This window comes from Melozone crissalis, unplaced genomic scaffold (genome assembly GCF_028551555.1).
Source record: "Melozone crissalis strain CALT ecotype California unplaced genomic scaffold, PUWL_Pcris_2 ptg000007l_1, whole genome shotgun sequence".
Lineage (NCBI taxonomy): Eukaryota > Metazoa > Chordata > Aves > Passeriformes > Passerellidae > Melozone > Melozone crissalis.
The window spans coordinates 1,193,917-1,220,879 of NW_026535785.1; the positions used below are offsets into that span (position 1 = coordinate 1,193,917).

General features: G+C 50.3%; 1 protein-coding gene across 1 annotated transcript; it reads right to left on the reverse strand.

The window, feature by feature from the left end:
- Positions 1-185: 185 nt before the first annotated feature.
- Positions 186-26,955, reverse strand: SPG7 (SPG7 matrix AAA peptidase subunit, paraplegin). The gene is made up of 17 exons (XM_054269432.1): positions 26,854-26,955; positions 26,057-26,159; positions 25,502-25,591; positions 21,749-21,999; positions 21,035-21,174; positions 19,142-19,244; positions 17,524-17,649; positions 17,075-17,237; positions 16,243-16,416; positions 12,285-12,409; positions 11,043-11,145; positions 9,985-10,095; positions 6,257-6,372; positions 4,819-4,975; positions 4,092-4,255; positions 3,308-3,385; positions 186-1,729 (listed from the first exon to the last, which is right to left on the reverse strand). The coding sequence occupies exons 1-17, from the start codon at positions 26,950-26,952 to the stop codon at positions 1,520-1,522; spliced, it is 2,313 nt and encodes a 770-aa protein (XP_054125407.1). The 5' UTR covers positions 26,953-26,955; the 3' UTR covers positions 186-1,519.
- Positions 26,956-26,963: the final 8 nt, after the last annotated feature.

Sequence of the window (26,963 nt, forward strand, 5' to 3'; positions counted from 1 at the left end):
GCAGGATCCCGGCTCCCTGCTGCCCTTTTGGGGTAGCAGCATTCTCTCGCAGAGGCAGGAGAGGTGTCTCCATCCCCTGGGCAGATCCCAGTGGGATCCCAGCCTTTGCCCGGGGGCAGTGGCACAGCAGTGCTGGCAGCAGCCCAGAAGCCACCAAGGACCCTGCGCTGTCCCCCCAGTGCAGCGCTCCCACCCTCAGCTCCACAGAGCTGAACCCCCCTCCCCACAAAGGGTCTGTGAGTTAAAAAAAGAAAATCAAAGAAAACTTGAAATTTCATCTGCTGCTGGAAAAGGAAATTCAAAGAGTGAGACTGGAAAGAAACAAACAAGTTTGGAATTAAAACATCCAGGCAGCAGTGTCCAAAAGGTAGAAAATTATTTGTTTCCCTGAACTCCAGGGAAATCACTGCCTGGGCACTGAGACACCGCAGGGATTGGGCTGGGACAGGAGAGAAGACACAGTGCAGAACACGTTCCCATTCTCAGGGAGCAGGAGGCTCCCAGCTCCAGCCTGACCCGGGACAGGAGCTGGGACTGAGGCAAAGGCCCCAGGGCTGGGAGCTGTCACAGCCCAGGCTGGGGCTGGGGTCTCCCAGGTCACAGACAGTCCTGGTGGAGTAACTCCAGACAATAATCCTGCCTAGAAATGCAGCCAGCCAGGGCACTCCAGGCAGCAACAACCACTTTAATGCTTTAATGCTTCCCCTGATGAACACCAGACAACCCTGTCAGCAGGGTGTGTTTTGCAACAGTCAGGACGATGAAAGAGCTTTTCCTGAGGATTCCCAGCAAACACACCTGCTTTTGCTGGATTTCCAAGAGCACCTCTGCAGCTCAGAACATCTTCCCATGTGTGCTCAGCCACCCTCTGCACAGTTGGTTTCTATGTCCCACTGCTCAGCTCTTTTTGCCTCAACTTCTGCTTGGGAAAAGCTTGCTGTGAAAGCTGGACATAAATTATTGACCAGGGAGAAGGAGGCCCTTGTCCTGTACCACTCCACAGCTCTAATGAGCTTCATGTGTGTGCCAAACACCCCCGGAGCCTGACACATTGTACACACACAGCAGCACGTTGTGGGCAGTTTATTCCAGCCAGGGCTGTTTGTGTGTTGTGTTCAAAGGTTACACAAGAGCTGCAGCAGCCCAGCTCAGCCCCACAGGGGTGTCCCCATGCTGAGGGCACAGCCCTGCCCTCCTGCCATGGCACAGAGCACAGCCAGCAGGGGCTTACATGGGACTTTCCACCCATTGGAATATGTTCCCTGCTCCTGTGTACAAGAAACTTCCACAGCAGATCAGACTTACCCAACTCCTAATCACCACCACCCCACTAGGAATCACTCTGAAATCCTGAGTTCTCCTTCCTGCAGGATAAAGCTCCAAGAGCTCACATAGCCATCCCTAAACCTGGGTAGCAGCAGCAGCAGCACAGCAATTCCCTGCTCAGCACCTTGATTCTGGAGCTGAGGAGGCAGAGGCTCTGTGTCCAAGAGAAGCCCCCATTCCACATGGAGGGGGTTCACACCGGTCTCAGGCGTGGCTCCTCCTCCTCCTCGTGGCTCGGGGGCTGGGGAGGTGTCTCCTCCTCCCTGGTGTCCTGCTTGTCCCTCTCAGCCTGCAGCCAGCTCTGAGGAGCAATCATCTTCTTGGGCCCGTGGGGCGGGGGCCCGATCAGCGCCTCAATGTCGTCGTAGTTGATCACCTCCTTCTCCAGGAGGGCATTGGACAGCTGCAAAGGGGAGGAGGCAAAATGAGGGATGGAGCCCCCAGAGAGAGCAGAGACCTGCCTCTCTGACCTGGTCTGAACTGTCAGCTCAACTCAGCCCCAGCACCTGCAGCCCCCCAGGAGCAGAGCTGGCTGTGCCCCCACAGATGTGGTGACCCCAAACTCTCCAGGCTCCAGCACTGCTCCCAAGGGCACCTTTGGCCAGGAACACACAATGTGACTGCAGGCAACAACGCAAGCTCCTGAGAATGATTTGCAATGAGAGCTCCGGGAACAATGAGAGAAGCGTCCCTCCTGCCACTGTCACTGCACCTGTGGCCCTGCCCAAGAGCCAAAGCAGCAGCACAGAGTCCTCTGGCAGAGCCAGAGCCCTCCCTGCACACACAGAGCTAACAAAGAGCTGCCTGTTCCTGCAGGCAGGGGCTGGAGGTCAGCACGAGTTCCTCTGCACAAGAGTGGAATTCTCCGGCCCCTCTGGAGCAGCAGGTGGCTGTCCAGAGTGGAACTGCTCCATCCTGCTGAGGAGATGTGACACGCTGGCCTGGCAACCGAAACACTGACTCTGGAGATACTTTGGCTGCACTTTAAAGTTTTTCTGTGCTGAGCCTCTAGCAAACATCTGGCTGCTGTTACATGGCAGCAGCAGGACAGAGGAGCCTGCAGAGACACCCCTGAGGATCCCTGCTCCAGAGCTGCCAGGGCACTGTCCCAGGGACAGCAGCACATCCCAGCTCTCTCCTTACCACACACTGGAGGCCTGGCACTGAGTAGCTGAAGGGGTTGTTGTTGTTGTTGTTCTTGTTTGTTTAAAAAGAGGATTTAAGGAAAAGAATTGCTTGATTTGCAAAATAGGGAACATTCAGTTGACCCCTGGTCATTTTGGAAGTCACGGACTGGAATTCTGAAGGGAAGTCAAGGAGATGCAGAGGGTGCTGTGGCCCAAGCTTGGCTCAGCAGTGGGCACAGAGCTCCTGGCACAGGTGGGGATGTGCCAGGGTGTGTGGCTGGTTTGGGACTGTCAGGACACAAAGGGGAGGAGGCAAAACTCTGTCTCTGCAACAAGGATTCTTTGGTGTATCGGTCATTAAGGACGTGAAAACTGCCTGGAGTCACCAGAAAGCAGGAACCAGCCTACATCAGCCAAGGCACTATATTCCTGCACCAAAGCCAGACAGTGTCCACCTGATTACTGGCTTGGCTTCCCAAAAACAGTCACTGTCAGCTCTCCAGAAAATTGCACTGCCAAGAGGCAAGCAGAGAAGTGCAGGTGAAGGACACAAATTCCAGCTTTGATCATTTCCACAGAGCACTCCTCCTCCTCCTCTATCTACCCTGCAAACACCAGCTGGTGTGAGGAGGCAGACTACTCACTGCTGGGAAAGGCACACACATTCCTCCCGTGCCTGCTCTCAATCTGGGGGATACACAGTAAACAGTCACTCGTTCCCAACACTCCCACCACCAGACTTTCTAGGAGAGAGACAACACTGCAACAGCTGAGCTACAAAGCACAGCAAGCAGCAAAACCACCAGTTAAAAACACCCAAACCACCCAGCAAACCCCCACACAATTCAGCTCACGGTTTGCAGCTTGTCCCGGTTCTCCAGCAGGAGCTTTTCTGTGCGCCTGTAAGCCTGAGCCACCAGGGTTTTGGCTTCCTTGGAGAAACAACAAGAGGGAGGTGGGGTGTAGGTGGCAACAAACACAATGTGTGGCTAAACAAGGAGAGCGCCGAGGGATGGAATCTGCAAACTGAGCCAGGCAGAATGTGCTTCCCATGCACAGAAACTATGGATAAACTGGTTGGAAAAAGGCCCAAGGAGTGCTGGTGATGAGGGGCAGTGAAGTCTTGCCCTAGCACAGCTCAATGGGAAATGCAGATTAAGGCTGTCCCAGAGCTAAAGGTGCAGCTGAGCACAAATCCCACGGAAGCACAGACATGGTGCTTCTGAAATAGAGCTTTTTTGTTCCCAGCTTTTTGGCTTTAGAACTAAAGCAATGTGTTTTTTCAGCAACGAAGCCAAATTTCCTGTCAAAACAGGCTGATTTGCAGTCAGTTTGACCATTGGTTAGATCTGGTCTAGGAAGTGCACACATCTACACTGTGCAGCTGTGACTTTAAGACACAGGTTTCTTGCCATCCCAGCCCTGCACAGCACCGGCTGCTGGGCTGAACTCACAGCCAGGTGGGATTCTGCCTGTTCTGCTGCCTCGCTGCACAGCCCTGACACATGGAACAGGTCACTGCCCACTCACTGGCCAACGGCAAAACGCAAATTGTTTGGGTGCAAACCACTCGGCATTTTTCAGAGAAGTGCAGAAAGCAAAGGACAAAAAGGAACCCTTAGCCCAGGCTGGCCTTACGTGGTCCATCATCTGCAGCAGGCCCTGGCTGAAGGGGCGCCGGCCGATGCCAGGGGCACTCTCGGGGTCTGGGAAGGAGATCTGCCCGATGCTGGGCACCATCCCATACTGCTTCACCATGGCATAGGCTATCTTGGTCACCTTCTTCAGGTCATCCTGTGCTCCTGGGCAGGAAAGAGACACACACACTGCTGGCCAGCTCTCAGCTCAGTGCAGGGAGAGCACATCCTGCACAAACACATGTCCTACCAGGGGAGAGAGCAGAGGACCCACTGCAGCCATGGGGGTGAACACTCAACCCACTGAGGGACCTTTCTGCAGGTCCCAAAAGTGACAGAGTGACCCTTCTGTGGCCAGCCCACCTGAGTCCAGACCTGCCACTGCCCACCGAGCAACCTGGTCTAGTGGGAGGTGTCTCTACCCATGGCAAGGGGTGAAATGAGATGGACATTTAAGGTCTCTTCCAACCCAAACTATTCTTTGATCCCATTTGGATTTAACTAGTTGGAAACTGCAAAGGAAGTTCTAGGTCTTCTCAAAGCCTCACCAGTAGCTGTAAACGTGGCTTTAAGCTTTGGGACAAATCTGAGACAAGACAGTGACAACCAGCCCTAAGACCTCCATGCTTGCAAGTGTGACATTTCTTCTTGTCAGCACAGGAAACCTCCGTCCCTTGCTCAGATCCCCTTGGAGCTCCACCTGCCCATGCCAGGCTCTGGCTCCTCACCTGTGGTGACCCTGTTAAAGGTGATGGCCTCAGCCACTCTGCCCCCCAGGGCCATGCACATCCTCTCCAGCAGCTGCTCCTTGGTGAACAGGTACTGCTCGCGGGGCAGGATCTGTGCGAAGCCCAGAGCCGCGTTGGTGCGAGGGGCGATGGACACCTGCAATGCAGAGCGGCTCCCTCAGCCCACAGAGCTGCACAGCTCTCCCTGCAGCACCTCAGGGAGGGCAGCAAGAGGCCTCTGCATTCCCAATGAGGTTTGTCCATGGCCACAGACAGGCTGGCCTCCAGAGACATGGGCAAGGACAGCAGCGTGTCCACATTCCTCCGCCTTCACACACAAACGCACTTCCTGCTCAGGAAATCATCCTTAACAGCAAGGCACAGAAATCCTGAAATTTAGGAGTTACTTTGGAGTGTATAGGCCACACAGAGTTCACTGATTCTGCTCCAGAACCCCTGAGACTACCTGCAGAAAGACAGGAGCCTTCAGAAAATAACAGCCATTTTCCCCACCCACTAAATGAGAGTAATTACCACCAGTTCTGCTTACACAATGGGTCATTCAGAGTGAATGCGCTGCTGGTAACTGGCCAAGGAGCTGTCACCCCTGTCATTTCACTCCCCACCTCCCCAGTGTCCCTGTTTTTGGAGGAGATGGGCACAGATGACATCCCAGGGTGCCAAAGAGGCCTTTCCCTGCAGAGAAGGGCTTCGGGCAGACAACCTCCCAGCCTGGAAAACACATCTCTCCACCAGTATCAGAGCAGCTCCTGCAGGGGCCTCACTGCCTGCAACGTGCTGGGAAAGGGATCACATTTGGATGTGTGCACACACGGAGCAGCCTGGAAGTGCACGACTGAGCAGCAGCACCAGGAGACTCAGTTGCTTGTAATTTTTAATTGCAAGGCTTCTCCTATAGCTGTTAATCAGCTTTGCAGCAGCACTGTCATCAACAAAGCCTAATAACGGATTTCTCTACAGCATAAATTAGGGACATGGTTTATATAATCACAGAATCATTAAGGCTGGAAATGTCCTCCATGACCATCGAGCCCAACCTTCAACCAAATCCCACCAGCCCACTGAACCACACTTTGAAGTGCCACGTCCACTTGTTTTTGAACATTTCCAGGGACAGTGACTCCACCACCTCCCTGGAGTACTTGTTCCAATGCTTAACCAACCTTTCAGTGAAGAATTTATTCCTAATATCCAGCCTGAGCCTCTCCTAGTTTAGTGGTGGGCTGGCGGTGCTAAGCAGTTGGACTCACTGCCCTCAGAGGTCCTTTCCAAGGAACATGATTCTGTGATTCCGTATTTGCCATTTACTTTTCTGCAGCGGCACAGGCCCAGGCTCACAGAGCTGAGCAGAGCTGCACACAAGTACCAATCTTGGACAGGGAAGCCCTGGGACTGCCCTCCCTGGAGGTGAAGGTACCTTCATGACAGCCTCGGTGTGCTCCAGCAGCCACCCAACCAGGGCATGCCCGGATTCATGGAACGCCACCACCTTCCTCTCTTCTGGTGACAAGATCTTACTTCTTTTGGCAGTGCCTGTGGGAACACACACACCAGGGTTTGGTAAGTTATCAACAGGTGCAACCAGTGGGACATAACCTGGTCCAGCCCAGGGCACAGCCCACGGCTGAACTGTTTGCGCTGACTCTGGGGAGGAGGAGGTGGCAAAACCCCTTTGGCTAAAATGTTTGGAAAAGGTGCTCCCTGGCCCTGAGGTGGAAAGCAATCCATGCCTGGGATTGCTTGAAAACCCTGGCAGAAACTTTTCCCACTTCTCCTTACAATAGATTTAATCATTAGACAAATACTTTGACATTTGATTTGATCACAGCTCAAGAACCTTGTTCCCACGGTTGGATCTTTAAAAAGGCAGCTTACTTTTTTTTTGTGTGGAAAAAATCTGAAAACAACACAAAAAATCACAAACAACAAAACCCAAAATGAGACTAGCTAGAGTCTCACACTCATTTTGCTGTTTTCACTCCCTTAGGCAGAACAAGAGAGAAGAGAGATGTTGAATCATATATATGAGGTCCCAGTTGAGAAAATTGTGCATTAGGAGTGTTCAAATCAGCTAAAGTCCAGGAGCAGATACAGAAATCCTTCTCCAGAGCCTGGAAATGTCTCTGATTACACATGGCATGCTCCATATGAGCTTATTCCCAGGCTCCTGAGACCCGGCAAATGAAGCCATAACTCACACTTAACCCTTCCTCCAGGAAGGTGATTTTCCAAAGTGTCTATTTTCCAACTTGGCACAGCAAGCTCAAAAAGGATTAAAAAAAATAAAAGAATGGAAGTAAAACTTCTAGCACATAGGAAGAATAAGTACAGAACACACAGTGTGTCAGGCACTAATTACAGATCAGAATGTTGGATGCAAAAATGTCCCAGGATCTGCAGGCCAGAGTCCCCACACAGAGCCCAGGACAGCAGAGGGGAGAGCAGCCAGTCAGAACCAATATTGCACCAAGCTTGCTTCATGCCTTGGAAAACAACATTCTATTAACATGAACTTTTAAACCAAGTCAAGGGTTTTATTAAACAAGGAAACAACAAAATTAGTGTGGCAGATCTTGTAAAATTACTGCTCAGGGACCCTGGAAACTGCTGTGCCCCGCCAGGCACGATGGAACAGCAGATTAATTGCAACTGCCTTGATTTCATCAGTCAGAGCCTTACCCTGCCCCCAGCAGAGTGTGAACATGGCCCTGTATGGCTATTTCCACAGAAAGATCTATCTATTAATATAAATATATATGTATATATATACACACACACATACATACACACAGACCCTTAGAAAATCCCTGCCAGCCCACTGAGGGAGGGACTGTGCCCTTCACAACAGCACACAGTGTGCCCACCAAGATTATTTCTTTTCCTACATAATCTCCAGGCATGGAAGTGACCTGAAAGCCTGTAGTTATCACATTCATGACACAAGCCACCCAGGAAACAACTCTGGTGCATCTCTGCTGGCCTTACACAAACCCCACCAAGAAAACAGGCTCCATCTTCTGAAGCCAAGCCCTAAAAGCCTCTGTGCGCTCAGCAGGTTTCTACCCTCACTCCCAGGAGACCTGACCGACTGCTTTCTGTTCCCAAACTAAAAACACAATGGGAACTACCACAGAGAAAAGTTCTTGCTCCTCCCTTACAGCAACACAAAGCTTTAAGGCTGACAGGGCCTCTGGACTTGCAGAGCTCCCTTTTGATTCCACCCCACTCTTATTAAAACCAGAAGCTCCTAATGGAAAGCACAGTAATATCTTCTTTCTTTCAAGAAAAGCTTTTATAGGAACTGAAATGCCCTCTGGATTGTGAAACCCAGAAGCATTCCTATGACATGGAAAGGGTACATTTAATACAGGGGCCTGGGGGGTTGTTTGGGGTCCTTTAGAATCTGTATACAAAAAGTAGCCAGTCCTGCTAATATGAGAGAATCTGATTAAGCAACAAAGAGACTCCGTGGCTTCCTACACACAGCAGAGCCTGAGTGAGGCCAGGCAGCTGTGACTGCCAGAGCTCATGTCCTGCCATGCCCCAGCACATGGATCCCAGAGATCCCTTCTGCTGCCAGCCCCCTCAGCCTTCCCTGCTTTTTGCTTTCTTTTCCCAGTCTGGGGAACTAAAGCAAGGCTCAGAAAGAAAAGGCAAGTGAGTCTCTACAAGTCTGGTGCTTGTGCTCCTGCAGATGGGAAAGTAGAACACATCTTTACAAGAGCATGTGGTGCCAGGACAAGGGGGGATGGCTTCAAACTGAAAAAGAAGAGGTTTAGTTGGAATATCAGGAAAAAAAAAATATTCCCTGTGAGGGTGGGGAGGCCCTGGCAGGAGCTGCCCAGAGCAGCTGTGGCTGCTCCATCCCTGGAAGTGTCCAAGGCTAAGCTGGATGGGGCTTGGGGCAACCTGGGATAGTGGAAGGTGTCCCTGCCCGTGGCAGGGGATGGAATATAGACTTTAAAGTTTATTTCCACCCAAAGCAGTCCAGGATTCTGTGATCTTTGCTGAAGCTGATGAGAATTTCTGTGTTACAACTACAGGTGCCACCCTGTCCACTCTTGGGAGTTCCTGGGTACAGTTTGGGGTTTGTGTTTTTAACCAAAGCACTCCAAGGGTTTTGTTTTTCTGCAACAGGTGAAGCTGTGAGGAATTTTCTCAAACATCTCATTTAAAATGGGGACTTCTCTGAATGTTTTCTGATAAAGCAAGCACTCAGGCCCTAATTCCAGGATCAGGAAATAACTGACCCAGCACAAACATCCTGTTCCACACGTTCCACTCTAAAGGCAGAGTGCCAGTCTGTGTGCCCAGGCTCCTGCTGGGAATGGAGCCTGGAAGCAGTTCAGTGTCTCTTTATGAGATCCAACTGCTCCAGGGCAGCTCAGCCCAAAACCCACCAGATCCAAGTCCCTCAGGTGAAGTCTAGAGTCCTGGGAACTCTTTTCCCCTCCCTGCAATACACAGGGAAATCTCCAGAGGTTCCTCTCCTGGCAGTGGCACAAGCAGCAGGGAAAGGCCACAGGATGTTCTCAGAGGGAGAACAGTACTCCACTGTCTTGCAGTTTATTCTGCCAATTCATCAAAGCCTGGGCTTGGAGGGCAGAAAGAAAAATCTCTAGTTTCTTGCTGGTGAGGATGCAAAGACTATTTGCTATTGATACTTATGTAGCAGGTGTCCAGAGCAGTAAGAAAAATTCAGATATTGTCACTCTTCTTGTTAAAAAAAAAAAACCAACACAACAAACAACAACCCACAACCCCCCAACCTTCTAAACTGAAAAATTGACATGGATTTGAATTTTCCTCTTTATTATTTTGCCAGTGGCCATTTTCCCTGAGCTATGGGTTCAGACTCCTCCAGATTCAGGAAGATGGAGCCATTTTGGGTCTTTTTCAGAGAACTTTCTGTGATTGTCATTGGAGACCTTCAGGCCAGAGCACAGTCTGGACCCATCTGTCTTTCTGGGATGTAGCCCCCCGGCACAGGTGCCCAGAGCAGCCCCTGGATCCCTGGCAGTGCCCAAGGCCAGGCTGGGACAGCGGGAGGTGTCCCTGCCATGGCAGGGGTGGCACTGGATGTGCTGTGAGGTCCCTCCCAACCCAAAGCAGTCCATAACCCCATGGGATGGCTGCAGCTCTCACCTGCAATGACTCTCTCCACGGCGTACTCGAAGTTGGAGGTGTCAATGGACTTGTGGCCCTCCCTGGCAGCGTGCAGAGCAGCTTCATTGCAGATGTTTGCTATGTCAGCTCCTGCAGACACGAGTTCACAAGAGTTACACTGGCTCTGAATGGGACACAGGACTCAGAGGAGGAACGGGCACAAACAAACGTGGAGAAGGACCTAAGGAAGCCAAACAGGCTGTGCTCTTTGTTCCCTGGGAACAGAGAGCAGCCCCAGCCCGTGGTGTTGATGTTGGATTTGAATAATACAACTGCTTTGGCAGGGAGCACTGACACCACACAGAGCTCAGCAATGCAGGAGCAGGCTGGGGCCAAGGCTGGCTCCCAGGGCCAGGGCTGCTGTGGGCAGTGGGCAGGCACAGGCTGCTGCTCTGCTTGGCCTCGGAGAGCAGAGAGGGAACATCTGTTCCCAGTTTGTGTGGGTGGTGATGGTGGTGGGGGGTGCTGAGAGCAGACACGGAGAGGCAGCGTGCTGGGGCCTGGGAGAGGGGAAACCCAAAAGGATATTCCAGGAACTCCACATAAACAGGAACTCTGGAGCCCCTTGCTCAGCACTGTTTCAAGTTCCCAGGGACCCACCCTGGAAGCAGGCTCGATGCAGGAGCCAGGCAGAGCTGTCCAATTTTTACTCTGATCAGCAAAATAATTCCTACTTGTTCCTTCCATCACTTTCCTGGTAACATAAATCAATTTAACAACCTCTCCTCTGAAGTGCAGCACCTCCTCAACAGCTTTCAGAGGAGCATGACTGGTTCCTTCCCTTAGGAGTTAGGCACCTGGGCATTGTAAAAGCGTGTTTTCAATACCTCCCCACCCTGCTAGTCCTGTGTATTTCAGAAGATTGAAAATAGTCATGAATTACAGCTCATCAGAGCTCACCAGGGAGCTGGTCAGGTTCCCACTATTTTTTTCTGTTTTCCACACAAATGGAGAAAAAAGCCCTTTTTGACCAAAACTCCCTGTTAGACCCCCAGCACCCAGGGAGTGGAGCAGGAGCAGCCGAGGACACATCATACCACTGAATCCTGGGGTCAGCTCTGCCAGGTGCTGCGAGTAGAAACTGCCGTCCTGGATCAGCTTGAGGCCCTTCAGGTGGTGCTCAAAGATCTCCTTCCTCTCCTGTAAAGAACACCCAGGCCAGGGGTCACAACGGGGCCCTGTGTCACGGCAGGGAGCAGGGCGGTGGCACTGCCGGCAGAGGGGACAGCGACAGCGCCGGCAGAGGGCAGGGCTCTCCTTGCAGAGCTCCAACAGCCCTGATAAACACCCAGCTCTCACATTCCCAACAGATGCACGAGGCTCCCCCTGAATCACAGCTTTCTCTCTCAGGGCCACTCTCCCCTCCTCACTGTCACTCTGATCTCTCTTAACTTCTCCCCCACCACACAAGCCCTCGCAGGAAGGAGCTCTGACTGCCTCGACCTGCACAAAGCACAACCTGCAGGGCCCATCCAGCAGCTCCTCAGCCTGCACCCATTTCCCAGATGGAGGTGGGGGTGAGATGCTGCTGGCGAGCAGCCACCGGTGACTCATTCAGCTGGTCCAGGAGATCCTGACTCAAACAATGGGCTCAGTTGCCAGGGTTTTTCCCCTTCCTCCTTCAGGGCAGCTGCACAGTTCATGCTTCCGGGGCCAGATTCTATCAGGCATTTAAGGTATTTTCACTGAAAACTCTGCGGAGGACAGTGAAGCACAGATGGGAGAGGAAGAGCCTGTGCTGGCACAGCACACAGATCCTCACTGCAGCTGAGCCTATTCCCAGAACTCTGCTACAAATGTCAACACAGCAGACATGGAAGACTCTTGTAAATAGATTTAAAAAGCATTCAGAAGGAGAAAGTCACTTAACAGGCTGCCTAAAGGAAAATGAGGAGCCTTACAAGGATAGGGAGGGCAATAAACCTACAGAACAAACAGTGCTCAAGGCACATGACAATTTAAGCTCTCACACCAGCCAATTGCCAATTAGGTGCTTCCCAATTTCCTGAAGAGAAGACACAAACATAACTCTGCATCTGCATGGCAAAAGGAACCTCACAGAAGAATTCACTGCCAAGGGTCTACCAGAGCAGAGACCTCCAGACCAGTGAGCTGTCACTGCAGAGGAGCAGGCCACTGCACCAGCACCACAAATCCTTCATTCAGAGCAGAGGCTCCACACCTCCACCTCCTCCAAGCTCAGCCTTGCCAGCCCAGTGAGACCAGCAGGGAATGGGACACCCCAGTCACGGGAAGGAAAGGCAGCTGGTGGAACCTACCTGCAGTGTGGGGAGATCAATGAAGATGTGCCTGTCCAGCCTCCCAGGCCTCATCAGGGCGTTGTCCAGGACGTCGGCACGGTTGGTGGATGCCAGCACTATGACGTGATCCGTGGTCCCCATTCCTGCCAAAAACAGGACCAGGGTGGGAGGTTTGCCCCACCTCACACTGCACTGCAGGCACACAGGGGGCTGGAGGCAGGGGATGGAGCACACAGCTTTACACAAAGCCAGAGGGTGTGCACAGCACCCTTTGGGCTGCTGAGGCTGAGTGTCCCCTGCAGCTTGGAGCAAAGCCAGGAAGGAACCTCCCAGGTGACCCAGGCCAGTCCCTGGTTATCATGGATACTCTGAAATCCTTTTTTCATTTATTTAAGTCTTGGCTTAAGACTTCAGTTTCTCTTTCCTATTGCCACACTTGGAAATTGCTCCAGCTAGAACCCAGAATCTCTGTTTTGATGAGTTCACAGATGCCTTCTCACCCCCAGGATAAGTCAATTCCTGAGCCTTTAGCTCCAGACTGTACAAGCAGCATTTCCTAGCTGAAACAGCCTTTTCCACAAATTTCCATGGAAAGCCCTTTGAGTTTTTATTTATTTCAGCCTTCAGTCACAGACAGACCACCAGGGGAGGGACAGGCGTTCCTCTGAGCTGCTCAGAGAGAGGACAGCTTTGCCACCCAACAAGGGCCATGTTACAGCACGAGTTGTTCTTTGCCTCCTCACCTCTTACAGGCACTGTGCAGACCCACACCAGACACAAAACACAACCCAAGAGCTTTGCACTGATTACCAGCACAGAATTTGGCCAAGCCAGTAGGAGCAGCCTCAACAGAGGCATCAAAGACAGACAGGATTTCTGGGGAAGGGAAGGCAGGGCACTGGCAGCTGCAGGAGGGCAAAGAGGAGCAGACTTTGTGCTGCCTGGGTGAGGAGCCAGAGCTCCCATGGAATCACTGCCCCACACGGTTATTTACTGCAATCCCCCAGGTGCCTGCAGGCCCCTGGGCATGAGTCACCTGCTTCCAGTACATTCCCCAGCCCTGGCACACAGCAGCCTTCCCAGGGAAAGGACACCACAGTCCCATGTGCTTCCCTGTGCCAAGTCCCACGCTGTGGAGAGGCGGCTCCGTGCACGTAAGCTGGGCCGGTTTCAGCTCTCGGCTCCAGCAGAAGAGCTGCCAAATGTGTCAGCGTGCAAGAGCTCAGCACAGATCAAGGCTTCAGGTGAGGCAGGGGACTGGCTGTGCCAGCCTGTGCTGCAGCAGACCTGGTGCTCCCTCTCTGCAGGCTCCTGCCTAAATAAGCTGCCCGAGAGGATGAAGCCCAGCATCCTTCAGGCATGTATCACACTGCACTCTGGAGTGGGATAAACAAGCAGAGACTGGCAGGCACTCCAGGAATGGCAGGATTAGATGGCACAGTGCATTATCTGCCTTGCAGCTGGGAAGACTCTCTTAAAATAGGTCTGACTATTAGAACAAATAAAAAACCAGAAGCACCGAGAGCATCCTCCTCACATCAGCTTCTGCCCCACTTGCTTAATGCAACACCACCTGGCATGTCACAGGCAAAGATCAGCCAAAGGAACAGGCTACAAAAACAACACCTCATCACAGCAACAAATGAGAGACAGCTCTGAAAATGCAGCCTGAAAAAAAGAGTTCCTGCAAGGGTCACAAAGGAATCACTCCAGAAAGGAAAGGGGAAAAGGGTCTACTCGAGCTGCAAGTGCCCTGGGCAACACACTGCTTGGTGGGCATCTCACCTGCAGGGTTATACTGTGTCAGCCTCCAAAAGCCTTTGGACATCTCCTGGGAGCAGTGGCACTGAGTGGGGCCCCTTCCTGAAGGAAGCCTCGGGGCTGCACATGGCACAGCTCAGGATTTGTCTGAGGTTCCAGGTGAAGAGCTGCTACCAAAAGCCACGCTGCATTTCCATTCACAAACCCCTAGCTGAGGCCAGGACTGCCAGAGCTCCTCTCAGAGCATGCAGAGCCGAGGAGAGATTTGGGTCACATTCCTCTTCCGCTTGTCTGCGGTTTGAGAGGAAGATTCACTGCTGAAAGCAGCACCTGCTCCGGCAGAGCCGGCTCTGTGCGTCACTCACTCCCTGCGTGCACAAACAGCTTTTGTGCAGAGCTCCCCAGCCCCTCCCCTTCTCCCACCAGGGCCCGTGCTTCCCCAGCTCACAGCAAACTGACAGAGGGAAGGAACCCAGGGCTGCTCAGGGAACATCCTCTGATTTCTCCAAAATGTGACTGAGCCCAGCCTGCACTCACCCCGTGCAGCTCACGGTGCGCTCAGCTCCCTGCAGAGCTCTGATCCTCCTTTCCTTGCTCTCCCTTCCCTCCAAGAAATCTCATTCAATCACAGAAATCCAACAATCAGTGGTGACTCACTGATCTGCTTTTGTGCATTTTATTTCTCCAATTAACACCCATCTCAGCTGTATGGTATTGTCTTGCCTTCAGCCCTCAGTTTAAGCTCAACCAGAGCTCTCAACCTTCAACTCAAGGCTTCCTTACAAACACCCAGCACTCCTGGGGCAGAGCTGCTCCCCTCCTAAACAGGTCATTCTCCATCAACCTGGGAACTGTTTTGCTGGGCTGCACGTGGCACATCAGTGCTGTTTTAGGTGACACACTCCGTTAGGTAACACTCCAGTGACACGTGCCAGGATCCCTGCTGATCCCATGTTCCCAGCACCAGGCTGACATCCTTGCCAGCTGTCTCCTGTTTGACACTCTCAACTCCTTGCACTGTTTTTTTTAGTGTGTGTTTGATAAAGCACTGAGCAAAATGAAGGACTCTGTACATGATCTGTGTGAGACACGAATAAAGAATGAGATAATATAGATTTAAAAATAAACCAGCAGCACACTGCAAACAAGGGACTACAAAGTACACACTGAGGATAATATTTACCTTCTAAACTCACTTTCCAGTTGAGCTGAACCCTTATTTCTGCATTGAGACTCACCAGGAAAACACTCTGGAAACCACACCTAATTTTTACAGACTGATGGAAATCAGACATTTTCATTTTTAGGCTAGAGATGTGGAATGTACTGACTACATAGTCTTGAATAGACATGCAGGCTTCCATTTAATTCAGAGGCCAGCTCACCCTAAAACTGTTAGGGGAGAAAAGGATCCACCCAAGCCAGGACTGCTGGGCTGTGTTAGCACTGGCCTTTCCTGTCAGGATCATCTGTTCACTGGAAACACTCAGTACAGAGCCAGCAGCTGGAACCTGCGTCTGGGGATGTTTTTGGTGCATGATGGCTTCTAGCTTTTCATATGAAGAGTGTGATGAGACAACATGACAGTCGAGCCATGAGTCACAGTTACAGTGAAGGGAAAACTGAAACAAACTCTTCCTCATGGGCAGGTAGCTGGTTATTCCTCATCCTGCAATAGTAAGATTTAGTAACAGAAATATTGCAAGTTGGGTCAGTGCTGCAGGCTTGGACAGAGACAGCACTAAGGACTGCCAAAGGAGCATTCTTTGTGTGAAGGTGTCTGAGCAAAGGGCCAATTCCAGGCGCACAACAGCCAGAAACCAAACCCAAGTGTGGCCTCAAACCAGGACTTGTTTGCAAAGCCTATCTCTCTCATCTCAGAGATCCTGTGGTCAAGGCAGACAACACAAACATACGGCAGTGGACAGGAGAATTGATATATTACTTCACTCCTGTCCCTTTAGGACAGCTGAACTCTAAACTCTGACAGGCTTTAAACCACTACCTATCCAGCAACATGTAATGGCCAGTTGGACTGAAACTCCAGAGGGTTAAAGTTTACTAGATTTAGGACTAGTGATGGGGCGCACGGGCTCAGACTGGTTCAGACTTCAGCAAGACAACACCACAGAGGCCAGGCAAGTTCAAGCAGGGCAAAGATGCGCAGGCCAACAGCCGAGCCTCTGAGGAGACCAGGGCAGGGAGAAACACTGACCATCCATCTCCACCAGCAGCTGGTTTAAGGTCTGCTCCTCCTCAGCGTTGGCAAAGCCAGAGATGTTGGTGGAGCGCTTCTTGCCCACGGCATCGATCTCGTCGATGTAGACGATGCAGGGAGCGCGAGCCTGCGCCTCGCGGAACAGGCTGCGCACACGGGCGGCGCCCAGGCCTGCGGGGAGGGAACACTGTCAGCCTGACAGCTAAAGGTGGCAGCAAAGCTGGAGAGCAGCACTGCTGGCCCTCAGTGAGGCACCTGAGACCAGACAAACCCTCCCAGAACTCGTGTTTGGTCCTCAGGCTCAGTGTGTCCTAAGGCTGGGTTTAACTGGGCTCCTAAACCTGCAGGGACTCCTACAGCTGCTGCAAGAGGAGCTCTGCCCCCAGCTCCCAACGTGGCCTCCTGCTCCTCCCACGGCTCAGAGCAGAAATAGTCAACATTTTCCTGCATACCGAACCTCACTGGCTCTCAAGAGATCTGTGAGGAAGGAAGAAAAGGAGAAGGATGGAAATCCCAAGGCACAGAGAGGCCCTACTTTCCCCATCTGCATTTCCATACAAGGAAGGAAGCCTCAGTCAAGGGCTTTAATAATAGGTACAGGGAAGCCAGGGAGGATGCTTGCAGGTGAAGGACCACAGCTGCACTCTGTCAGAAAGCAGCAACCAGAAATGCACTTCAGATACTGCATAATTAAGGAACTGCATCACTGAAAGCCTTTTATATCTTCAGCCTAAGTATCCAACGCATCCTCCCCATGCCAAGCCCTGTCCTCTGCAGGAAGCCCAGCCAGCTCCCCCCACCTCCACAACAGACAAAGAGAGAGCCTCACCTCCAATCACCTCCACGAACTCGGAGCCTGCCATGGCCAAAAACGGCACCTGGGCCTCTGTAGCCACAGCCTTGGCCAGCAAAGTCTTCCCACAGCCTGGTGGGCCCAGCAACAAGGCACCCTTGGGCACTTTGGCCCCGAGCTGGAGGTAGCGATCAGGATTCTGCAAGGACAGCACAGCTGGGTCAGAGCCACAGCTCACACCAGCACCTGCACCACACTGGGGCTTCCCAGAGCTTCCCCAGAATGTTCTCAGCCTGGGCAACACTGAGCTGCCAACAGGGGCAGCTCCATCTGCACTCCCATTATGGAACTGGAGATACACAGCTTGTTTCAACAGAGGCTGCTCAGAACCATGAAGGATGAAGAGGAGAACATCCCCACCCCAGGTCACCCCTCTATCCCAGAAGGAGGGCAGCAAACATTTGTTTTGTTCTATTTTTACATACCTTTAAATAGTCCACAAATTCCTTGACTTCCATTTTTGCCTCATGCATTCCTGCTACATCCTTGAAGCCAATCCCTTTTCCAGATTTCCCATCCACAATGGTGAAACGAGCCATCTTCAGCTGGTTCTGGGGAAGGCAAACAAGGACCAAACAACTGTGAACAAGGCAACAGCCTGGAAAGGCTGTTTGCTACATTTTGGGAGCCAGCCCAGCCCAGGGAGACAGCCAAGATGTCCCTACCAAACACCACTAAAGTCCCCACCAAAGCACTGGTGTTTAACGGATTTTTGCTCTGGAGAAAGTTCCCAGATGGATGGCTGACTCAAACCTTATTTATCCACATGTTGGGAAGAGACAGAATAAACTTGCAGTCATAGTCCCAAAACAATCCAGTTCAAACTCCATGTAGACCAAGCAGGAATGATTATTAAAAACATGCAGATGTCCAAAACCTGATTTGGGATCTCCTCCCTGATTTCTAATTGCTCTGATCCTCAATACAACTAGGACAGTCATAGTTCCAAGGAATATGTGTTGATGGCAAATAACTGTCAGTGGTAAATAATTGCCAATACTTATGAAAGCACAGACACTTTGCACAGTCTTTGATGTTGCTGCTGGTTTCTGCTGGAAACACCCCAGGCCAAAACCACAGGTTCTTAAACTGAACAGCCACCACGTTTCCATCTCCTGCTGCATGTGAAGCCACAACGAGAGTCAAAACAAGAATTCAGTTAAACATCCCACTCATAACTGCTCAGTATGTTCTACTCAAAGCAGCTACTCAGGAGGTTTTTTTCTTTCAGAAGAAAGTTTATGGCTTCTGAGGCCTCAGAAACATCCAAAGGAAGAGTTAAACTCAGGGCCTGGCTGTCCCCACTTAAGCAAGGACACAATCTAGTCCTCAAGGCCTCATTACTCAACACTTCTTTAAAATATTCCTTTTCTCTGAGCAGCTGCATCCTTTTGTTCAAAGAGAATCTCAAAGCCAAAAGAGAACTGCGGAGGAGACTGAGTGGGAAATCCAACAAGGGACTGAATTCACTGTGTTTTCATCCCAATCCCTACGGTCAGGGACAGAGCACCCCAGGCTGATTCCTACAGCTCCATCAGCTGATCCAGGCCAGGGTGGGAGAGGGGAGGAGGAGGAGGAGGTTTGCCTGGTGTTGCAAGCGAGGCATGCGGCAGGAGCAGAACAGGCCAACACATAATGAACTCCAGAATCTGAACATATTTTATAAATTGAGAACTCATTTTGCAGAAAGCAGCAATTCCTACTTCTGGCTGTATGGGAGGCATGTTGGCAGGGCCCAGTAAAAAACACCATCTGCAGCTGCAGCTCATTAGCAAGCTTTGAAAACAGCAAACTGGACTGAAATTCCCTGAGCTCAGCCCTTCCTGCCATTGGGGAGGGAAGGGACCTCGGCTAAGGCCAGTTAAGGTACCAGCCAGGGAGATGATCACCACAGGATGCAAGGTGTGGCAAGGCTGGAGAGTCCTTGGCACCAGTTCATCCTCATCCTGCACTGACTTTGCTGGGAAACAGGGAGGAGATAACCCAGCAGGAGCCAAGACTCCCCACAGGCTGCAAAGCATGCTCAAAGCCCAGGCTACTCACAAAGGCGTTGAAGCCCCCGGCCCTGCTCGCCACCCTGAAGAGGCGGAAGACGCTCCACAGCATGGATACGGCCACCAGGGTCACTATCAGGGAAAGGACATCACTGAAAAGACAAAGACAAGAACAAACTGGAGCCTTCAGCTTCACCTGGTCAATATGACCCGACATGACTGCTTTTAAAGGACATTTAGGGTACAGTGCAAACGAGCAGACATGGTTAAGAACAAGGAACTTGCACAGGATTTTATACAGGTATATAAAACCCCTAACCCCAACCATTACATAACCTAAGAAGTTAAGCAGAGGACACTGGCAAACATTGCCTACAGCTGTGGAGGAAATTCGACCTCACCATCCACTTCAGAGGCATTTCTGCTTCTAAAACAAGCAGGACTTCCAGGCACTCAGATCACACGCGGAGCAGAATCCACTGGGGCTGGCAGTGCCTCCAAAGGGAGCTCACTGCAGAGGACAGGCTCTGCTAACAATAGGGATTCCAACCCTCCTAATCCTGGCAGAAATCACTCTGTGGGTCTCCCATTAAGAGACTGCTTGATCCTACTCAGGAGTCCTTTATGCCAGAAAAAAAGTGCTCCAGCACCAACATTGTCAGTTTTCTGAATCCTTTGGAACACCCATTGCATTAGAAGGGAGATGGGGAGCTGCCATGACACCCCAGGTCTAACACAGTTACAGGACAAACATGCTGAGGATAAATACCCTGTGAGCTCTAAACAAAGGATGCTCCTAAGAGCAGGAAAAATGATCCTATGCCAGATGACAGGCTGAGATTGGTGGGCCCCTGTTCTGCTCCACATGCCTGGGGAACCATCCGGCCTCGCCACACTTTAGTGCTTATCTTTACACCAGGAACGTGTGTTCCACCTCTCACAGAGAGATGATTTACTGAAGCAAGGGACCAGCAGGAGCTCTATACCCAGCTGCATTTGTTTCTGCTCAGTGAGAGATGCAATGGCAACACTGAAACCTGAAAGTCACCTTCAGTTTGTCTGCTCTGCAAACAGGATTAATTCTGAAACACCCTGAGCGCCCACAGCATGGAGCGAGCTGAGCCCTGCAAAGGCTCTGCACCTCACAGGCTCCAGCTCCAGACTGAGACCAAATCCTCCAGACATTCATCAGGTCTTCTGAGAGACTTAACAGCCCGTCACAGCTCTTAAAAATGGTTTAAAATCTCTTTTGAGGAGCAGGGGAAACAGCTTGCGTTGGGGGCTGATTGCCTGTTCAGTCCTCTCTTCCTGTTACACGTAAGTCTGAAAAATTGGCAAGTTCTGAATTTGAACTGAAGGTCTCATACTGCATGACTAGTTAAAAAAGCTTATCTTCATATATTCAACTGCATGTTAAAAACATCCAAATGTTGATGAGAGGACAAAATCCAGCCCAGGTATCCATTCAGACACAAACACCACATTTTTACAAGGTGTCTGGGAGGAGGAATTACACACGCTGGCCATCTCCAGTGGGAAAATCAAAGCATTATAATGAGGAAGGAAGGCTTAGTGCATCCCCAGACTTCTCCACAGCCCAGGCTGTAACATCATTTATTGCCAAGATTTCTATCACTGTGCACTTGGACAGTTGATTATGAGAACAAAAAGTGCTCAGCTGAACAAGAACTCAGTGACCCTGACCTGAAACATTTTGGCCTGTTGCATGTTGCAATTACAGAATTCTTAAGACCCTCACTTTTCAAACATTAATGTACATCTAAAGCACCTTATCTTTCAGAAACATTCATTCAATGCTCCAAATCCAAGCTTACTTTTCTGTTCTGTATTTAGATAACATTTAGCCAAAAGTCACTTTTTTCCAAGCAAAGGATGCTGTCACCAATACAAGAGCAACAGTAAGAACAAATTTATATCATACTTTCCATAAAAGCCAGGGTGTTTGTAGGAAATAGGGATTCTGTCTTTCTCATCAATATTCAGCTCATCCTCCACAGCTCTGAGCTTCTCTTCGAATTTGTCGATGTTTGCCACGCGCATGGTGTAGAGCAGGGTCACGTTCTGGGGACAGGCAAGCCACAGCAGCAGGGAAATGTTATTTATTACATATCAATATCTGCAAGGAGCACAGGGGCACAGCATGGACAGGTCAGGAAAAAATTAGCCTCATGCCACACCCTTTGATCCTGCATCAATGAATACGGGAGCAGATGCCTGACACCAGGGCTCTGAGTGAATTTAGGAAGCCTCTGGTCTTAGGAAAAAACACTGATGGACTTTGACAGAATGCTCATGACTGAAACCCAAACAGCAGAAAACTTTTGAAACTAAATCCAGTCATAAGAGTTTACAATCTCCTGGATACCTTCTCCCATATCAGACTGAGCTGGAAGAAAACTCAGTTTCTCCAGCATTTTAGACATACACTAGATATTCTTCCCCCAGGCCATTATTAATTATTTTTACAATTCAAACTGGAAGTCTTAGTTTCCAGTTGCTTGAAGCCCCCTGAACTTCAAATATAAGAAAGAAAAGAACTAAAGCAAGTTTAGCAGCTGGAGTTTCACTGATCATTAATACAGTCACCTCCAGCAGTATTATCTAAGCTCATTCCCAGCTGTAGGGAGTCACTCACAACTTGGCCATGGGGAGTTCCACCTGGGTGCAGATAAATCTCCACGATGTCACTCTCAGGCACCACCTCGATCCTCTGCACCTCCCCCTTGGCCAGCATCTCATTGACAAAGTAGTTCCAGGAGATATTGGTCCCCTCCCTGTTCTCGCCAATCATGAAGCGAAGCATCAGCACCACGAAGGTGAGGATCAGCAACGCCCGCAGACGCTCCAGGTGCATCTGGTTTTCCCTCCTCCTGCGTTTCTCCTCCTCTTTAGGAAAAAAAAGATACCAGAGGAAAAAGGATTAGTGGGTAATTGTGGAGTTCTCTGACTCAAAGGGATAATTAAATGGCAAAGATTAACACAGTGGTACTTTTGAGGGGGATTTTGTGCTGCATGTTTGGTTTCCCCTGAAGGACTGGGTTCCCATGGTCCTGGTGCACCAAACCCACTAAAATCCCACCAAATATCACTCTAGGCTAAAATGAGACGCTCTCTTGCCTGGCCCCATTGAGACAGAGTCAAATAAAGCCACAGGATCCTTGTTGCTAAAAATCAAACTGCAGAATGACTACAAGTCACTTTGTATACAACATGGCTCCACAGTGGAAAATATTGGGAGTAATCCCAGTGTCCCTGGTAAATCCCACAGCACATTATTGTTTCCAGGTGAGCTCTGATCTCCTGGCACCGTCACCACAACTCCAGCAATGCTTCCACTACCTCAATAAATACCTGCATTTGCAGAGAATGGGAGATAGCACAGAACACAAATACACTGCAAATCCATCTGCCTTAACCAAATTCCCTGGATTTTCTCCCATACAACTCACCTCATGTTTCAGAGGGTTTGATAACTTGCCCACATTAAGGATCTGTATCCAAGGGGGATTCCTATGCTGGATGTGCTTTCCCACACTTATTGTACTACAGCCACACTGAAGCAATGACACATGGAAAGGGATGTTTTACTTCAACCATTTGCCATCAAATATTTTTTCTAGTCTCACAACACTTATTTTTTCTGCATCACACAGGCAAATTTACAATTCTGTGGGCTGGAAAGGGCTGTCACAGCACAGTTCAATGTCAGCTGCTGGCCAGTGTTTGAGTTGTTCAAATGACAACAAATATCTCCTCCTCTTTCCAGTCACATGTGAGCGTTCCCAATATATAATTTAACACTTGCTCTTGATATACAATTTAACAGCAACAGCACCATGGCACACATAAATACCCTTTCACACCCAGAAATAAATTCATTCTGTGCCACTGGGCTCTAATGCACCGGTGCTGCAGCTCAGATTTGATTTATTTGCAAATTCATAACAAATGTCCTGACACCAGCATTTATCACCGGTCACCAATTAGGCCCTACGCACGCTGCAACAAAACCCAGGGACAAACATATGACCCAGGCAGCTGCTAAAAAAAGTCCTCTGTCCTTCAGAGGCACAGCCTCATTTTTCACTGCTTCCCAGCCCTGCTCCACTCTGAACAGGAAAGGCTTGTTCCTAAATAGAAACAATGCAGCTTGGCAGAGAAGTCATCATTTCAGAGGGCCGTGACAAGCGCAGGCTCCGTGTCCAGCCCATCCGCTTTGTTCTCTCCTGCCATCCCCTCACCAAGTGTTATCTGCCGCATCCAGCTTTGTTAGCACTCAGGAATTCATCCCAAGGCTGCAGGATGACATCCACGACGGTCTTATTAGGGAAAACTAAAATATATTATAAGAGTTAAGTCTGCACAACATCCTGGAAAGCTGAGCAGGTTCTAAATAAAAAGATTTTACAGAGAAAAGAAACTACTTAAGGAAAGGGAATGCTGACAGGAAAGGTCCACCTGTGGTTGTGCAAGTTCCTCAGGGATGTCAGAGTCAGCTCCTGCTAGAGCACTTTCCTCTATTTCATTTGAGACCAAGTGGAGGCCCATAACCTGCTCTAAACACACACAGTCAGGGGTGTGACCACAAAAACATCACCCAGGGGAAAGCTGCCCATGAGACATCCTGACACGACTTCTCCCATTTCCAGGAATTAGACATTTCTAGGACCTTTAACCTGCAGCTGAATGATTTCAGGAGAGAACCTCATTTCTAGAAAGTTGCAAGGCAACAGCAAGCTTTCCTCTAGTCTCATTTAATCAAGTACAAGCCCATCTATTTCTCAGCTGCGGTGAGGCGTGACTGTCTGTGCAGCACAACATCCCCCTGCACCACAAGCACCCCACAGCACTCAGGAACCAGTCCCAGGGACTGATGTGACACTTGCAAGCAGCAGCTGTGGGAATACTTCCAGCTCCTGAGTCTCCACCAAGCAATGATTTGCCATTAACCCCAAATGTGAACTCTCTGATTAAAATCTTTGCAAGGGCTGCGGTGACAGTTTGAAGAGTTCTGTGCAATAATTACAGCACAGACAAGTGTTCCCCTGGAGACTCAGGGCAGCAGTCCCCTCCCAGAGCCAGGCTGTCCATTAATCACAGGAGGAGAGGCACGGAGCACAGCGTGCTGCTGGGTACTGATGGGAACAGCTACAGCACTGCCAGGTGCCTGCCCAGCCATCCCCTGGCCTCACACACCAATTCCACACCCCAGTCCTTCCCAGGACTCTGAGAGCTGCACTCACCCCCCACTGAACCCTCCATCCCAGTTAGCATCAAGGAAAAACCACTGCTCTGGCCATAGGGACACTGCAGTGACACCAGCCAGGCTGTCAGCAGCAGCTGACCTCTGGCTTCAAAAGCAAAAAATCCAAAAGGATTCCATTATTAAGCACAATGAAGCAAAAGCCAAGTAATCACACCATCTGATGATACCCAGGTAAAGGTTTAGAAAATAAATGACAAAGTTATATTACAGTCTGTAATGACATTAAGTGCCTCCCAACTTGCAGTACAAAGTTCTGGAGGGATGGCAGGGAGCTGGATGATTTTATGGGTCCTTCCAACCCAAGCCACTCTGTGACTGACAGGTTAAAACTCATTTTCAAAAGATTCTTTACATGCCTGGGGCTTAGGAGAGTAAAACATGGGAAAAAAAACAGCATCTAAAAAGACTGATTTTAAAAAAGAAAAACCAAGAAAAATTAGTAACACTGCTAAGAGCTCTTTAAGGAATTTATATCTAAATTCTGTGACTCACTAAAAGCAGGGGTATCTCCATTTGACGGTAAGTGAAATATAAGCAAATAAAACCAAATCCAGCTTAAATAACTGGGTTTAGTTAATACAAATTTATTAAGCCAAAATGCTGTACAACAAAACCTCCAAAAAAACCCCAAGTAATATTACTGTCCCCCTTCACAAAGGGGCTTGCCAAGGCAAACAGCAGTGGGGAGACTTGCACAGGAAGCAGAGTGGCCCACAAAGAGTCACTTCCATGATCTTTCATCCCCTGAGTAGATATTAGGGGAAATTCCTTCTTGTGAGGGTGGGCAGGCCCTGCACAGATGCCCAGAGCAGCTGTGGCTGCCCTGGATCCCTGGCAGTGCCCAAGGCCAGGCTGGACAGGGCTGGGAGCAGCCTGGGACAGTGGGAGGTGTCCCTGCCATGGCAGGGTGGAACTGGATGGGCTTTAAGGTCCTTCCAACCCAAACCACTCCAGGATTTCTATCTGTTATTTCCAGTCCATCACCTAAACCAAAACACTCCTTCCAGCTTGTCCCTAGCCCCAGGTTTGTACAGGGGGAAGGTGCAAGTACAGAGAAACAGGAAGGAGGATTTTCCTCCCTGTGTTTCAATAAATCCCAGAATTTCTGGTACACACACATACCATCCTCCTCCTGTGGAGATTTCTTCTTGAATCCTCCATTCTTCTGGCTACTCCCCTGAGAGCTGGATGTAGCAAACCAGGCAGTGCTACCTGCAGGCAAGCACAGGTCAGAGGTTGTTTTGATGGCACAAGGGAAATAATTTGGAGGAATTTCTCTAGCACTGAACCATGGACACAATTCCCAAGGCACAGCCATTGCTAACACTGGTGAGGGCAGTTAGGAACAGCCTCACACTTGGGATTGGAAATGTTCATTCAAGGAAATATAGGTAATGGAATTAAATCATGCTGGGGAATACTCCAATAAAAGCCCAAAAAGGCTACAAACCAAAGTCTAACGATCCAGTACTCCTTTAATCCCCCGAGTTGCTCATGGGAAGGTGCCACTGTTCATTCCTGGCACCAAACACAACCCTGGATCCCTGCAAACACCCCCAGCTCCCACATCCAGGAACAGAACCTTTGCTGCACCTTCAGGAAGGCAGGGGGAAGGCGAGGAAAGGTCAATTCTCTTATGAAATCAGACCTTTCCCCTTCCTGCTCCTCAGGACTCACCCAGGAGATTCCAAAGTCTGACTGGATCCCGGATTATGATTTGTTTTGTCAGGACTCCGCCGAGACCTTGATGTGGTAGGGAAAGTGTTGGTGCCAGGAGGCTCTGAGGAAGGAGAGAAAGAAAAACAGGACAACAATTGGAACAGCAATGTGGCTGCTGAAGGTTTGTGTGCCTTTCTGAGGCTCGAATTCCTGAGCAGGGAAATGCTGCGGGTGAGTGTCAGGACGGCAGCTGGGAGCCCTGCATGGGATCCCTGGTTGGGCACCTCCCACCTGACCTGGGAAATGTTTATAACCCGGAGCAAAGAAAGCACAAGTAGAAACAGACAACCTATCTTCAAAACACTTCATAGTTCATCTTTTTCCTCTCTGTGTCTGTTGTTTTGTTTTTTTGTTTGTTTTTTTTTGTTTTGTTTTGGGTTTTTTTTTTGTTGGTTTTTTTTTTTTTTTGGTTTTTTTTTTTGTTTTGTTTTTTTTTTTGTTCTAAAGGCATGTTGGAAAGCAGTTCTAAGAATGCAAAGCCAGTTAGTGTCCAAGGCTAGGCTGGACAGAGCTTGGAGCAACCTGGGCTAGTGGAAGGTGTCCCTGCCCATGGCAGGGGGTAAGAATAAAATCCCTTCCCACACAAATCATTCCATTATTTCCACATTGTTTCCCAAGTCAGTGCCCAACAGCGCTGACAGGACGGACCTTCGGGACGGCACAACCACAGGTCCCTCCCGAGCACCCCGAACGCCCCTCTCCCCCGTTCTTCTCCTCCCCCGGTGCCCGGTGAGGCCCCGCCACCGCCCCGTTACCTGCAGGCCGCGAACCCCGCCGAGGGCAGAGCCGCGGGGCCGGGCCCAGGCGGCGGCGGGCGGCCGCCAGAAGGCGCAGCGGCCGCGGAGCAGCCCCATCCGCAGCAGCA